This window comes from Rhinoraja longicauda, chromosome 3, assembly GCF_053455715.1.
Source record: "Rhinoraja longicauda isolate Sanriku21f chromosome 3, sRhiLon1.1, whole genome shotgun sequence".
NCBI lineage: Eukaryota > Metazoa > Chordata > Chondrichthyes > Rajiformes > Arhynchobatidae > Rhinoraja > Rhinoraja longicauda.
In genome coordinates this window covers 49554866-49570869 of record NC_135955.1, presented here as the reverse complement: position 1 = coordinate 49570869, position 16004 = coordinate 49554866, and the positions used below count along the sequence as shown (strand labels likewise).

The following is a 16004-nucleotide window of genomic DNA, read 5'->3' as shown; positions in this document are numbered from 1 at the left end:
AGCAGCAAAGTCACAAGATCTCACAATATATGGAATTCCTATTGTAACCTCATCCCCCTCCTGTGTGAACAGCTACATTTGGGGCAGGCAGAGGCCCTGCTGCCAACAGACCACCACGAGGATTTTGACCCCTGATTAGACATGACCTCTTATCAGGCTTTTCCAGCATAAGCTGGTTCAAGTTACAGAGGCGACGTGTCATGGACTTTAATGTTAGTGACTGTAAAAAATAGCGAATCTTAGACAGAAAATATCTTTCAAAATGTTTTTTTGAAAAGGGTGGAAACATCTCCCATCATGATATTTATTGGTTTGCTTATGGCACAGGGTTCATACATCCAGCTTACAAAGACTTTTAGTACATTCAAGTCACAGTTGAACGATCAGAAACAAAAGCCCCACAATGATCGCACTGAAATAAGCGGGGCAATGTCTGTCGATTCCACTCAGACTCCATGCGTTCAAGTTTAGTCAAAACCGGATTACTTCATTCATGCATTTGTAAAGTTAGCTCAGCTCCCTTGACTTCGTTTAGTAGTAAAGGAAAGAGTACTTCAATGTGCAGTTCCAGGAATTAGTGCAATACAATTTCAACAGTTAGTGTGCAATACAGGGTACTTTCATGAAAATTAGGTACTTAATGGTTTGGTAAAATCAAAAGAGATTAGCAACATTTTTAAAGGTATTTGACATGTAATTTAGTGTAATGGACCAAATATAATTTTGTTGAAACATGCTGAAAGCAATCCACTTCGGAGATAAAAGAACTAACATATCTCCATTGTTAGATGCCATTAAGTAGTTTTCATTTAATTGCTCAATCACATAATTATTTTTAAAAAAAGTTAAAATAGTAACTAAATGAGAAGTTTTAGAGTGGGTTTGAATATACAATGTACACATGCAGGATTGGAATGAGATTGAGTATTGAGAATTACTGCAATAACTTAGTGCTTGAGGGCCGAAATATATAGAGAGAGTTTACGCACGCTAGGATTTTATTCCTTTGAATGCGGACAGATGAGGGGAGATCTCACAGAAGTATATAAAATCATGAGGGGAATAGACTGGGTTAATGCCTGTGGTAGGGTAATCAAGAATTAGAGAACATAGTTTAAGATGAGAGGCTAAAGATTTGATAGACAATAGACAATAGGTGCAGGAGTAGGCCATTTGGCCCTTCGAGCCAGCACCGCCATTCAATGTGATCATGGCTGATCATTCTCAATCAGTACCCTGTTCCTGCCTTCTCACCATACCCCCTAGGAAGCTGAGGGACAACTTTTTCACACAGTGCATGGTGGATATATGGAATGAATTACCACAGGATGTAATTGAGAAAGATACAATAACAGCATGTAAATGTCATTTGGACAGGTACATGGAGAGGAAAGTTTGAGAGAGAGATGGGTCAAAGGTGGGTAAATGGAAATAGCTTAGATGGGGCATTTTTGTTGGGATGTAAGAGTTTTTGATTGGAGTACTTGTTTCCCTGCTGTATTACTCCATGAATCTAGCTGCCATTCCTCCCTGCATTTTGACTTATATGTTTCAGCTCAACAGAGCCGTGCAACCTTTGTGAAAACACTAGCTTTGTGACCACCTGCTTGAATTGAATTGAATAAATTTTATTAGCCAAGTATGTATACATACAAGGCTTGCTGTTCCTTTGTCATACCCCCAGAAGCTGGGATCTCCTGGTCTCTGAGTCAGCTACCACTAAGCTAGCTCCACTGAGATTTTCCAACTTATCTGGACCACTGCATGGTGGGAGGCTTCTGGCTGAGTGAGACACTGGGGCCAAATAGGGTCGCTGGCTCAGTTTGGGACTTTCAAGATTAAGTGGGCTGCAAGGGAAGGGGGAAACTACACTCCAAGAATTGGTATATGATTGGAAACTTAGAAACAAATGACATATCTTTCTACAGATGCTATGTGGCAAAAAGCCCACCTCAGTGCTTAATACCAACTATGAATACCAATCGAAGATAGACACAAAATGCTGGAGTAACTCAGCGGGACAGGCAGCATCTCTGGAAAGAAGGAATGGGTGACGTTTCGGGTCGAGACCCTTGTTCAGACTGATGTCAGGGGAGTGGGCAGGACAGAGATAGAATGGAGTCAGAGACAGTAAGACTGGTGGGAAAGGGGGAAAGGGATGGAGATAGAGGGAAAGCAAGAGCTATTTGAAGTTAAAGCAGTTAATGTTCATACTGCTGAGGTGTAAGTTACCCAAGCGAAATATGAGGTGCTGTTCCTTCAATTAGCGCTGGGCCTCACTCTGACAATGCAGGAGGCCCAGGACAAAAAGGTCAGACTGGGAATGGGAGAGGAAGTTAAAGTGCTGAGCAACCGGGAGATCAGGTAGGTTAAGGCGAACTGAGAGGAGGTGTTCCGCGAAACGATTGCTGAGCCTGGCGAGACCAAGCGCAGACTTAGCGATCATTTCGCTGAACACCTCCGCTTGGGTATTTCGCTTGGGTAGCTTACATCCCCAGCGGTATGAACATTGACTTCTCTAACTTCAAATAGCCCTTGCTTTCCCTCTCTCTCCATCCCCTCCCCCTTCCCAGTTCTCCCACCAGTCTTACTGTCTCCGACTACATTCTATCTCTGTCCTGCCCACTCCCTTGACATCAGTCTGAAAAAGGGTCTCGATCCGAAACTTCACCCATTCCTTCTCTCCAGAGATGCTGCCTGTCCCGCTAAGTTACTCCAGCATTTTGCGTCTATCTTCGATTTAAACTAGCATCTGCAGTTCTCTCCGACACATGAATACCAATCGATTAATTTTGGCAGAAATAATGTGTTAACTCTCTACCCAACAGCACCACTGAGTTGACTTTGAGATTGTTTGTAGGATTAATTTTCACTAATGTCCTGGAGGGATTTTAAATCTGTCACAATGTATAGAAAATATATATTTAATATGTTCTATAGTCTTGAAGGAGGCAGTTGTTGTCATCTTTCATAACTGGACTAACGTTCTGATTCCTAAATCTATTATGTGATATCATAAATATTTTTTCGTTTGGAAGAGTTCAATTAATTTACCTTGCAAGACTTTTGTCTTTTTTTAACCCTGTACATTATATTGCAAATTTCATTAACAATAAATGGAATGAAGGTATTGCCTGTAAAGTTGAAATCCAGCTTTTTGTGGGATGTGGATTTGATGCTGGTCAGTGACATGACCTCCCACGTACCAATGAAACCAGATTGATGTGGGACTAGTTGGAGTCTGGGAGCTTGACAGGATCACTGAGTGCTTAGCAAGTGGTGAGGGTCCAGAGGAGGTTTACAAGAATGATCTCGGAGATCATTGGGTTAACATATGAGGAATATTTGAAGGTTCTGTGTCTGTACTCACTGGAGTTTGGAAGGATGAAGGGGGATCTCATTGAAACCTACCGATTAATGAAAGGTCTAGATAAAGTGGACATGTGGAGGAAGTTTCCAGTAGGTGGAGAGTCTCGAACCAAAGGGCACAGCCTCAGAATAAAAGAACGTACCTTTAGAATGGAAATGAGGAGGAATTTCTTTAGCCAGAGGGTGTGAATCTGTGAAATTTATTACCACATGCCACTCTGGAGGACATCATTGGGTACTTTTAAAGTAGAGATTGATGGCTTGTTGATCAGTAAGAGTGTCAAAGGTTACGGAGAGAAGGCAGGAGAATGAGGTTGAGAGGGAAAAATAGACCAGCCACGATTGAATGGCAGAGGAGCCCAGATGGCCTACTTCTGTTCCTATTTCTTATTATCTTATGAAAACAAAACAAAAAGATTTAGACCTCATAAACATTTCAACAAAGTCCATTTTCTGAAGGTCACCAGAAATAGACAAACAAATATTTCTATAGTCATAGAGTCAAAACAGATGGATACGGTACCTTAATTCCAGATCATCCACAATGCTCCATCTAAGTTAGTCCCATTTTCAAGTGTTTGGCCCGTATCTAAACATTTCCTGTCCAAATGTCTTTTAAATTTTGTTATTGTGATTGCCTCAACCATCTCCTCTGGCAGTTCCTTCCATATATCCATCACCTTCTGCATTGAAAAGGTTGCCCCTCCAGTTCCTTTTCAATCTTTCTCCTCTCACTTTAACCTTAAACCCTCTAGTTCTTGATTCCCACGACCCTGGGAAAAAAGACTGCATTCACCTATCCATTCCCCTCTTTTAGATCCCTGCACTCTCCTGCACTCCAAGGAATAAAGTCTAGCCTGCCCAATCTCTCCCTATAGACCAGGCCCTCAAGTCCTAGCAACATCCAAATAAATCTTCTCTGCACCCTTTCCAATTGATGGCATTGTTCCCATTGCAGGAAGACCATAATTTAACAGAATACTCCAAGTGCAGCCTCATCAACGTCTGGTACAACTGAAACATAACATCACACCTTCTATCCTCAATTCCCTGACTGATGAAGGCCAGCTTGCCAAAAGCCTTCTTCATCACCTGGTCGACCTGTGACGCCACTTTCAGGGAACTATGCACTAGTATTCCCAATCCTTCTGCTCTACAACACTCCCCAGGCCCCTACCATTCACTGTGAAGGTCCTACCCTGGTTCGACTTCCCAAAACGCAACACCTCACACTTATCTGAATTTAATTCTATTTGCCATTCCTCAGCCCATTTGTCCAGCTGATCAAGATCCAACTGTAATTCTTGATAACCATTTTCAGAATCTACCACACCACTTATTTTAGTGTCATCTGCAAACACACTCAATCGCACACTCAAACTATTAATAAAATAATTCACACTTCAATGTTGCTGGGTAAAAACAAGACAGCTTGTATAAACATTCATTCTTCATCTCAAAGCCTTATCCCCAGAGAACAAGTCTATTCAAAACAATGCATTTTCTACAGTTTGTGCTGTCATCGTAAGATTTGGTTCCGATACAGAATTCAAAGATTACACTAAATAATCACTTTTTCTCTCCCTTGAGTAAAACACTACAATGGCCATTTCTAGGTCATTGCATCTTGAACAGAAATTTATCTGGGCACCTCTGGATACGAGTCTCCCGCAAAGGATGATGTAATTGTCCATATGACATTCCTTTCGGAGCACTGCGGGGGAACTTGGACTAAGTTGTATGTGATCACAGCCTATGGTGAAAGGATTTATTTTGCCTGCAGTGCATCTCAGAACTGGCACGCAGCAACCACAGAAAGATATTCACCAATCAATGCCACCCTTCATCAAATGGAAATTTGCAATTGTCACAAAGCTTAAAAACAAGACAGAATTAAGGTTATGAGATCAGCAAATTGGGCTGAAGGACCTGTTTCCATGCTGTATGACTCTATGAAATAGTTGACTCCAAACTATATTCCAATATGTTCCATTATCGTCAGATCCCATCTTGAAGGAACTGAATGGATAAATGTCCATGGCTCTATGACCATGCCAGTAATAAGGTCCCTTTTCTGCTGAGGTTGAAACCGTGGCAGGTTTTAATCGAGACATAATGCGTACTCTGTTCCACACCAAGGTGCTGTGAACGCTCTGGATGGATTAACATCCTACTGAGCCCTTTTCCCCTCCTCCCCCTTTTACTGCTGTCCCACCAGGTGCACCTACTCTTTGTCACTGAACACTCCAAACAGAAAACCAACAAGTGTATATGGGAGAAAATTATTTCTACACAAGCCCTGATGTCAATAAGCACTGAATCGATATAGAATTCAGCAACTTTAAAAAAATCAAGGATCAAGAATCTTAAGATTAGGCGGCACGGTGGCGCAGCTGTAGAGTTGCTGCCTTACAGCGAATGCAGCGCCGGAGACTCAGGTTCGATCCAGACTATGGAGTTTGTACGTTCTCCCCGTGATCTGCGTGGGTTTTCTCCGAGATCTTCGGTTCCCTCCCACACTCCAAAGATGTACAGGTATGTAGGTTAATTGGCTGGGCAAATGTAAAAGTTATCCCTAGTGGGTGTAGGATAGTGTTAGTGTGCGTGGATCGCTGGGCGGCGCGTACCCGGTGGGCCGAAGGGCCTGTTTCTGCGCTTTATCTCTAAATCTAAACCTAAAATCTAAGATTTCTGGCCAATTTAAGTCAACCAGCAAATAATCTGAAAGCAGTTGATAGTTGCATAAATAACACTAATTGCATGTCTTCCCCCATGCTCAACCTATCATTTTTTTGTTTTAGTTTTAGAGATACTACATGGAAACAGGGCATTTGGCCCACTGGGTCCACGCCAACCATGAATCACCCGCACACTATTCTATGTTATCCTACTTTTGCATCCTCCACACGAGGGACAATTTACAGAGGCCAATAAATACAAATCTGTGCGTCTTTGGAATGTGGGAGGAACCGGAGCTCCCGGAGAAAACCCACTCGTTCACAGGGAGAACGCACAAACTCTGCAGACCTGGGTCTCTGGCGATGCGCCACTACACTCAGCTGTTATTTTTAAATATCTGCATGATCTGCCATGAAAGCGGCATTGCATACTGATTGATATCATGATCAGACATTTCTGTAAAATGCCACCAGCTCTTTTTCATTGCATATGCGGCAGCACCTTAACCAATATGTGTCCAGCAGGAACTCCGGCACAAATGTGCGCTGCTCATTAGTTGCTTTGTTGGAACACACTTGGTGCCCACATCACACCCATCCCCATAAAACGCAGAACTGAACTAAACATTATTTTAATGCACTCAGGAACTTAAAGAATTCTTGATTATGTGAATATATCAGAATGTGACAGATATATCAGAATGTGACAGATATATATCAGAATATGACAGATATATAACAGGACTTGTTCCTGTAAAACAAAAGAAAAGTTACCTGCATCTCCTTGCAGAAAGTAGCTGTGGGACCAAACAGAATCTGACACTGTTCATCTGCTGTGTAGATCATCCCTGGCAACTTGGATGACAGCATCACTGAGTTGAGGCTCTGAGGATCTGTGTGCAGTAAACAATTACTGACTTTTGACCTGCCAATACATGTAAATTCATAAGTTATAACAAAAAGATGCTGTGCATTTTATCATGTTTCAGTTGTTTTGAAATAAGAAGGAAATTTGTAGCAATAGTGATGTGGCTAAACTCCACAATTTTATAACTCTTGGCTTAAACAGCATCTTACATATGAAAGTAATGTAGACATAAATTCACCTGTCCTGGGCTCCTATTGGGCAGCTGACATGAAGGGAGCTTGTTTCGGAAAACTGACTCTATAACGGTTTTACACAGACCAAAATTCCCCGAGATCATAATCCATTGTACTTATGAAAAAAAGATATCTTTGTCACGAATTTAACCCACTGTTAGTTTTACGTACATTTTGCTCCAGAACTGGTTTTCACCTATAGTATATTTGTTATCGCCTTTTGTACCTTTGTGGTGACACATGCATTTATAGTTTTTCTTGCATCACTAATAAGGCACAAAAGGTTGTTACTCAGTACAAAAACACTTTGCAGTGAAATTGCAGTGAAATACCGCATCTCATCAAGTTTTTTAAACCGCTGAGAAAGATCTTTCACTGCCATATTGAGTGAACTCCATTATCCAACAGCACTGTTTTATCCACAGTTTAACTTCAACTCATGGCCCACAGTTGTTTAAGGCAGCAGCTCATATCACGTTCACAGGGGTCATGTGATAAGAATTGCTGTTAACAATCATGTCCCATCGAAGAATGTAAGAAAAAATTGGACCAGGTGTTACCATATTGTTACATCTGATTGCATCTACCATTAGATAACTTGTCTAATGGTGCTTTTCACCTCAAAACTTGTTTTCTCACAAGTTTGAATTCACAAGTGGCAATGCCAAACGAATAAAGCGAGCAATCTGCTGTTTGTTCGGAAATTAGAAATATACAGCTATAGGATTGACAAAGAGGAAAATTAATGTGCCTAACAGCAATGTTAAAGCAGATACAGAAAAATAACTGAAGGAAGGGAAATTAAGTCTGGAAGAGTGAAGAAGCGAGAACAAAAAATCTAAAATGTAATGCCTTAAAAAATCTGGCTGATAAAATGAAACCTGAAGCAATTAATACTTTTTATATCAGAGAAATTAGTTGCAAGTTATTAGTATTTTCAAGTTGTTAAAAGAGCATTAACCCAATTATTTTTTACCTTTAAATATCACTGGGAGTTGAGTACATTATAAATGTCCAAATATAAAGATGTCATTACATTCAATGCACGTTAACCATGATGCAGACGAATGAAATACTTTTCTGTGAGCTTTATGCAGAGAGGGACAAACTGGACAACAGCATTTGGATATTCACAGTATACCTCACCAGATGACGACTTAATTTAGCTTTAGAGATACAGCGTGGAAACAGGCCCTTCGGCCCACCGAGTCCATGCTGACCAGCGACTCCCACACACTTACACTATCCTATTCACACCAGGGAAAGTTACATTTATACCAAGCCAATCACCCAACAAACCTGTATGTCTTTGGCGTGTGGGAGGAAACCGGAGATCCCAGAGAAAACCCATGCAGGTCACGGGGAGAATGTACAAACTTCGTACAGACAGCACGCAGAGTCGGGATCAAATCAGGGACTCTGGCGCTGTAAGGCAGCAACTCTACCGCTGCACCACCATGCTGCCAGCGGTAATAACTGTGAATGCCACTAGCCTCACCATTATTTCATCAGTAATTTCTATCTCCTTGTGTGTGAACTTCTAACTCAACTTGTAACTCTTGAGCATGACAGAAGTTTAGATGACGTTTTTTTAAATCCTTTAAACATTGTTATAACAAAATTGTGAGTGGGAATCTCACCGCCAAATTCAATTTTTGATTCCTGTCTGATTGAAGAACATTTATAGAAATATATTACATAACAAAGACATAATACATCACCATTTAAAATTTACTAGGGCCCCTTTTTAATTCTAAACTAAATGAATTGACTGATGAAGTCTTCCATTAAGTCGATGGATGAGTCAATTAATCTAATGTTTCTTTTCACATACCAATGCTCGACCCACAACCACATTATAATGGGCTGTCAGTTAGCCGTCTGCTATTTTTATGACTAATCTTCCGAGTCTGAATGGCCTAAAGTACAAAATTGACTTTTTACAGACCATTGAGTTATTTATGTAATGCAAAGTTTAATTAGACCACACACCACTTTTAATCAGTATTAGGTCTTCTGCCTGGCTTCATGGTTGATCTGGCATAGACTATTAAAACAGTTTGAAATATCATTTAAGTGAAATTTAACTGTGAGGAACCTCACAAACTTATTTCCCATATATTTTTACAACATGGTAGGAGGCCATTTTGACTTTTTGAGTTTATGGCTCACATTCCCCGATACTTTTGTCTGTGTCCGACTCTTCCCACATTTCCATCAAGTCCTCCCAGGCTAAATCACTCACCCATATACTAACAGTAATTTGCAGTGGCTAATTAACCTACTAACCTGCATATCTTTGGATGTCGGAGGAAACTAGAGCATCCAGAGGAAACCCACACAGTCACCTGTAACCTACACACAGACAGCACTGGAACCAAATCAGTGCTGCTATGAGGCAGCAGATCTTGTAGGGTCATCAAAGTGGTGTTCTCAAACACTGACTCATATGTTTTCCTATTATCAGCTCTTTAAAATAATAAAAGATTGAATGATGCAAAACATTCATTTTAGTTTTATTCGATATAATTTGGTTTTCTAATTCAACCTGAAGGTATTTCAAACATATTATTGGACACATATTTATATATACCTATATATATTCAAGAGATAGACACAAAGCACTGGAGTAACTCAGCGGTCAGGCAGCACTTCCAGAGAAAAAGGATGGGTGATGTTTTGGGTCAGAACCCTTCTTCAGACCCGACCTGACCCAAAACGTCACCCATTCATTTTCTCCAGAGGTGGTATCTGACCCCTGAGTTACTTTGTGTCTATCTCTGGTTTTAACCAGCATCTGCAGTTCCTTTCTACACACACATATATATATTTTTTCCCCCAACTCCCTATATTGCCCTAGTCTGCAACTTAACTAAATTGGCACTTATCAGTTGAATTAAACACAGACACTTGTAACAGTGCAGCTACTTTTCAAGCTGCCAACTATTAATCAAATCATTAAAGTTTACTTGCCAAAGGTTTCGGAACATAATTTTTATTTTGAAGACAATTTTATCCACATATCTCTGATCTTTATTTAACAGAAACACAATGTTTTAACATGACAAAAAAAAAAACAAGGAATAGAAACATCTGCACTGGACTATAATTAATGTTAATGGTCTACCAATTTTGATCAGCAGCTTTAGTGGATGAAGGATGTTTCATCTTTATACTCCACAAACTATGCATAAGTCAGTTGACCTTAATTAGGCTGTTTGCTGATTTAAAACAATACTTTTCATAGAAACATAGAAAATAGGTGGAGGAGGAGGCCATTTGGCCCTTCGAGCCAGCATCTTAAACTTTCCATAAACTTTTTTACTTATCCAGCAGGGATTATAGCCCTGTGCATATTGTTTCTATGTCTTTTCTCCAGTACTGTAGATTTTGAAATCTACACTAAAAAGTAAGGTTATTGGGTCTAATGTGTTTTAGGTTCTGGTCAAGCATCATAATAGCCAATTCATTTCCCTACAGGCCCATGAAGTGCCATTGCACCAGTCTTTTAGAGTCATGGACTATCTTCTTCAACTATGTAGTCTCAAGCAAGCAACGCTGCTTAGTTGATAAAGAAACATTCTGATCCAAATGGGTCATGCTTTCTTCAGAGTTTTCTGTTAAATTAGCAATAATGATAGTAAAGAGCAAAAGTCTGAACACTCATAACGGATATCTACTTGGTTATACTGGGACTTGCAAAAGGGTGCAGCCCTGTTCAGGTGCAGCCCAGTGAGGGAAGTGCCCAGTGAGAAAAGTGCGAGTCTTCGGCGAGGAGGCTGAGGTGAGGAGGATACGATTGTTTTAAGCCAGAGCTGGTTATAGGCACAAGGTGATGGCGGAAAAGTTGGTGCGGTGTGTTTCCTGCAGGATGTGGGAAGACAGGGACGTCGCTGGAGCTTCTGGGAGCTACACCTGCAAGAACTGTGTCCAGGTGCAGCTCCTGAAGGGACGTGTGGTGGAGTTGCAGAGGCAGTTGGATGACCTCAGGGCCATCCGAGAATGCGAGAGTTTCCTCGACAGGACCTATTGTGAGGCTGTCACGCCAAGGGTCCAGGTCGAGCGAAGGTGGGAGACTGTTTCAGGGGGGAGTGGACGTGGACTACAGGAGACCCCAGTGGCTGTGCCTATTGCAAATAGGTATACCCTCTTGGGAACTGTCGGGGCAGAAGACGTTTCCAGTCCGAGTGGCGGACCTGTTGGCAAGGATACTCGACAGGGGAGACCGAAGTCTGGAAGAGCCGTAGTGGTCGGTGACTCCATAGTCCGAGGGACGGACAGAAGATTCTGTGGCAGCAGGAGGGACTTGAGGATGGTCTGTTGCCTCCCTGGTGCCAGGGTTCAACACATCACAGACCGGCTTCAGAAAATCCTAGTGAGGGAAGGCGATCAACCTGAAGTCGTTGTGCACGTGGGCACGAATGACGTCGGGCGGAAGAGGAAGGAGGTGCTACAGCGGGAGTTTAGAGAGTTGGGAAAAGCACTGAGAAGTAGGACGTCGAAGGTGGTTATCTCTGGACTGCTACCGGTACCTCGTGCTGGTGAGGCCAGGAACAGAGAGATAGAGGGTATGAATTTATGGCTGAGGGGCTGGTGCAGAGAGCAGGGATTTCGATTTCTGGACCACTGGGATCTCTTCTGGGCTAGGGGTGACTTGTACAAAAGGGACGGGTTGCATCTTAACAGCAGGGGGACAAACATTCTGGCAGGCAGGTTTGCTAGTGTGACACCTGTGGCTTTAAACTAAGTAGTGGGGGGGAGGGGTTAACAAATTGTGAATATGAAGATGAGGTAAAAGGGAATACAGGAGATATTGCAAAAGACTCTCGGAAGAATGGGAACAGAAGTTCTAGAGCGGAAAAGAAATTAAGGGCAGGGCCAATTGTGAACGATGTGAGAGAGGAGGTAAATACAGAAGTTAAAGTGTTGTACTTAAATGCGCGTAGTATAAAAAATAAAGTGGATGAGCTTGAGGCTCAGTTAGTCATGGGCAAGTATGATGTTGTAGGGATCACTGAGACATGGTTACAAGAGGACCAGGGCTGGGAACTGAATATCCAGGGGTACACAACGTATAGAAAAGACAGACAGGTGGGCAGAGGGGGTGGGGTTGCTCTGATGGTAAGGAATGATATTCATTCCCTTGCAAGGGGTGACATAGAATCAGGAGATGTTGAATCAGTATGGATAGAAATGAGAAATTGTAAGGGTAAAAAGACCCTAATGGGAGTTATCTATAGGCCCCCAAACAGTAGCCTCGACATAGGGTGCAAGTTGAATCAGGAGATAAAATTGGCGTGTCAAAAATGTAATGCTACTGTGGTTATGGGAGATTTCAACATGCAGGTAGACTGGGAAAATCAGGTTGGAAATGGACCCCAGGAAAGAGAGTTTGTAGAGTGCCTTCGAGATGGATTCTTAGAACAGCTTGTACTGGAGCCTACCAGGGAGAAGGCAATTCTGGATTTAGTGTTGTGTAATGATCCTGATCTGATAAGGGGACTAGAGGTAAAAGAGCCATTAGGAGGCAGTGATCACAACATGATAAGTTTTACTCTGCAAATGGAAAGGCAGAAGGGAAAATCGGAAGTGTCGGTATTACAGTATAGCAAAGGGGATTACAGAGGCATGAGGCGGGAGCTGGCCAAAATTGATTGGAAGGCGGCCCTAGCAGGGAAGACAGTAGAACAGCAATGGCAGGTATTCCTGGGAATAATGCAGAGGTTGCAGGATCAATTTATTCCAAAGAGGTGGAAAGACTCTAAGGGGAGTAAGAGACACCTGTGGCTGACGAGGGAAGTCAGGGACAGCATAAAAATTAAGGAGAGGAAGTATAACATAGCAAAGAAGAGTGGGAAGACAGAGGATTGGGACTCTTTTAAAGAGCAACAAAAGTTAACTAAAAAGGCAATACGGGGAGAAAAGATGAGGTACGAGGGTAAACTAGCCAATAATATAAAGGAGGATAGCAAAAGTTTTTTTAGGTACGTGAAGAGGAAAAAAATAGTCAAGGCAAATGTGGGTCCCTTGAAGACAGAAGCAGGGGAATTTATTATGGGGAACAAAGAAATGGCAGACGAGTTAAACCGTTACTTTGGATCTGTCTTCACTGAGGAAGATACACACAATCTCCCAAATGTTCTAAGGGCCGGAGAACCTAGGGTGATGGAGGAACTGAAGGAAATCCACATTAGGCAGGAAATGGTTTTGGGTAGACTGATGGGACTGAAGGCTGATAAATCCCCAGGGCCTGATGGTCTGCATCCCAGAGTACTTAAGGAGGTGGCTCTAGAAATAGTGGAAGCATTGGAGATCATTTTTCAATGTTCTATAGATTCAGGATCAGTTCCTGTGGATTGGAGGATAGCAAATGTTATCCCACTTTTTAAGAAAGGAGGGAGAGAGAAAACGGGGAATTATAGACCAGTTAGTCTGACATCAGTGGTGGGGAAGATGCTGGAGTCAATTATAAAAGACGAAATTGCTGAGCATTTGGATAGCAGTAACGGGATCATTCCGAGTCAGCATGGATTTACGAAGGGGAAATCATGCTTGACAAATCTACTGGAATTTTTTGAGGATGTAACTAGGAAAATTGACAAGGGAGAGTCAGTGGATGTGGTGTACCTCGACTTTCAGAAAGCCTTCGACAAGGTCCCACATAGGAGATTAGTGGGCAAAATTAGGGCACATGGTATTGGGGGTAGGGTACTGACATGGATAGAAAATTGGTTGACAGACAGAAAGCAAAGAGTGGGGATAAATGGGTCCCTTTCGGAATGGCAGGCAGTGACCAGTGGGGTACCGCAAGGTTCGGTGCTGGGACCCCAGCTATTTACGATATACATTAATGACTTAGACGAAGGGATTAAAAGTACCATTAGCAAATTTGCAGATGATACTAAGTTGGGGGGTAGTGTGAATAGTGAGGAAGATGCAATAAGGCTGCAGGGTGACTTGGACAGGTTGTGTGAGTGGGCGGATACATGGCAGATGCAGTTTAATGTAGATAAGTGTGAGGTTATTCACTTTGGAAGTAAGAATAGAAAGGCAGATTATTATCTGAATGGTGTCAAGTTAGGAGGAGGGGGAGTTCAACAAGATCTGGGTGTCCTAGTGCATCAGTCAATGAAAGGAAGCATGCAGGTACAGCAGGCAGTGAAGAAAGCCAATGGAATGTTGGCCTTCGTAACAAGAGGAGTTGAGTATAGGAGCAAAGAGGTCCTTCTACAGTTGTACCGGGCCCTGGTGAGACCGCACCTGGAGTACTGTGTGCAGTTTTGGTCTCCAAATTTGAGGAAGGATATTCTTGCTATGGAGGGCGTGCAGCGTAGGTTCACTAGGTTAATTCCCGGAATGGCGGGACTGTCGTATGTTGAAAGGCTGGAGCGATTGGGCTTGTATACACTGGAATTTAGAAGGATGAGGGGGGATCTTATTGAAACATATAAGATAATTAGGGGATTGGACACATTAGAGGCAGATAACATGTTCCCAATGTTAGGGGAGTCCAGAACAAGGGGCCACAGTTTGAGAATAAGGGGTAGGCCATTTAGAACGGAGATGAGGAAGAACTTTTTCAGTCAGAGGGTGGTGAAGGTGTGGAATTCTCTGCCTCAGAAGGCAGTGGAGGCCAGTTCGTTGGATGCTTTCAAGAGAGAGCTGGATAGAGCTCTTGAGGATAGCGGAGTGAGGGGGTATGGGGAGAAGGCAGGAACGGGGTACTGATTGAGTGATCAGCCATGATCGCATTGAATGGCGGTGCTGGCTCGAAGGGCTGAATGGCCTACTCCTGCACCTATTGTCTATTGGGACAACTAGTGTACAAATGCAACCAAGAGATTTTCCCATTTAAAATCTTCATGGTACTCCCAGGATACAAATTTTCTTACCAGCACTTTTATAAAGGGGAAATCAGAGTTCCCAATATCTACCTGGATATCTACTCCCAATTCTGGGTCCTCTGGTTTCATCCCATATCCCAAGGACATGTGCATTGCTACATTAATCGGCCAGTGTAAATTGTCTTTAATGAATAGGTGAGCGATAGAACTTAGGGGGGGAGTTGATGAGAATATAGGGAGAATAAAACGTGGAATTCATGTACAACTAGTGTAAATTGGTGCTTAATGGTCGATATCGACTCAGTGGCCAATGGACAAGCTTTTGCGTTGTATCTCACAATGATTATAATGTATTGATTTTATCATGCAAAAAAATTGGTTTATGAGTTAATTTGTCATCAGTTCAATACTAATTAATGCTGATTGTTCTCTGATATTCAAGGTGTTCATGGGCACAATCTAAGGATCCTTACTCTTCTTTCAAATTTACTCCTTGTTTGCTTGTCATATATCCAAAGATAATGCCAAAACTAATATATGCAATTTTTGGTTTGAAAATCTTATAAAGTAACAATGATAGACAATTACTTTGGCAGAGTTTACTTGGCTTTACTGTTGCTTAACAAAACTACAGGACTATTGACAATCAATTCTATCTGTAGATCCCATTACACATTTTCAGGGATGGACTATATTGAAATCAGAAAAAAAACAATTTTAATTTTGTGATTTTGTTTTAATGATAAAGAAAACGAAAAGTTCCCAGTTCTTATCAAAATTATTTTACCGTAACTCATCAATAAGTTAATTCATGAGACCAGATAGCCAAAATGTTGGATTCAGCTCTAAAACGTAAATGTTATTTGGCCATCATTTCAAAGATGCAGTAAAATAAACAGGACTCGAATCCCAATTTTGCATTGATAATTTGTATATCTAGTTTAGCTTTCCAGCATTTGACGTTTATCATTTCGGAATAATAGTTCATTATCCAACTCGGCTCCTTGCCAGT

General features: G+C 41.8%; 1 protein-coding gene across 1 annotated transcript in view; it reads right to left on the bottom strand.

Annotated features, from left to right (window-relative positions):
* Window positions 1-16004, bottom strand: part of LOC144592394 (A disintegrin and metalloproteinase with thrombospondin motifs 19-like) — a 308520-nt gene that overhangs the window by 135178 nt on the left and 157338 nt on the right. The window contains exon 10 of the mRNA XM_078396960.1: window positions 6822-6972. Within this exon, the coding sequence (XP_078253086.1) occupies window positions 6822-6972 (151 nt within the window). The remainder of the gene's footprint in view (window positions 1-6821; window positions 6973-16004) is intronic.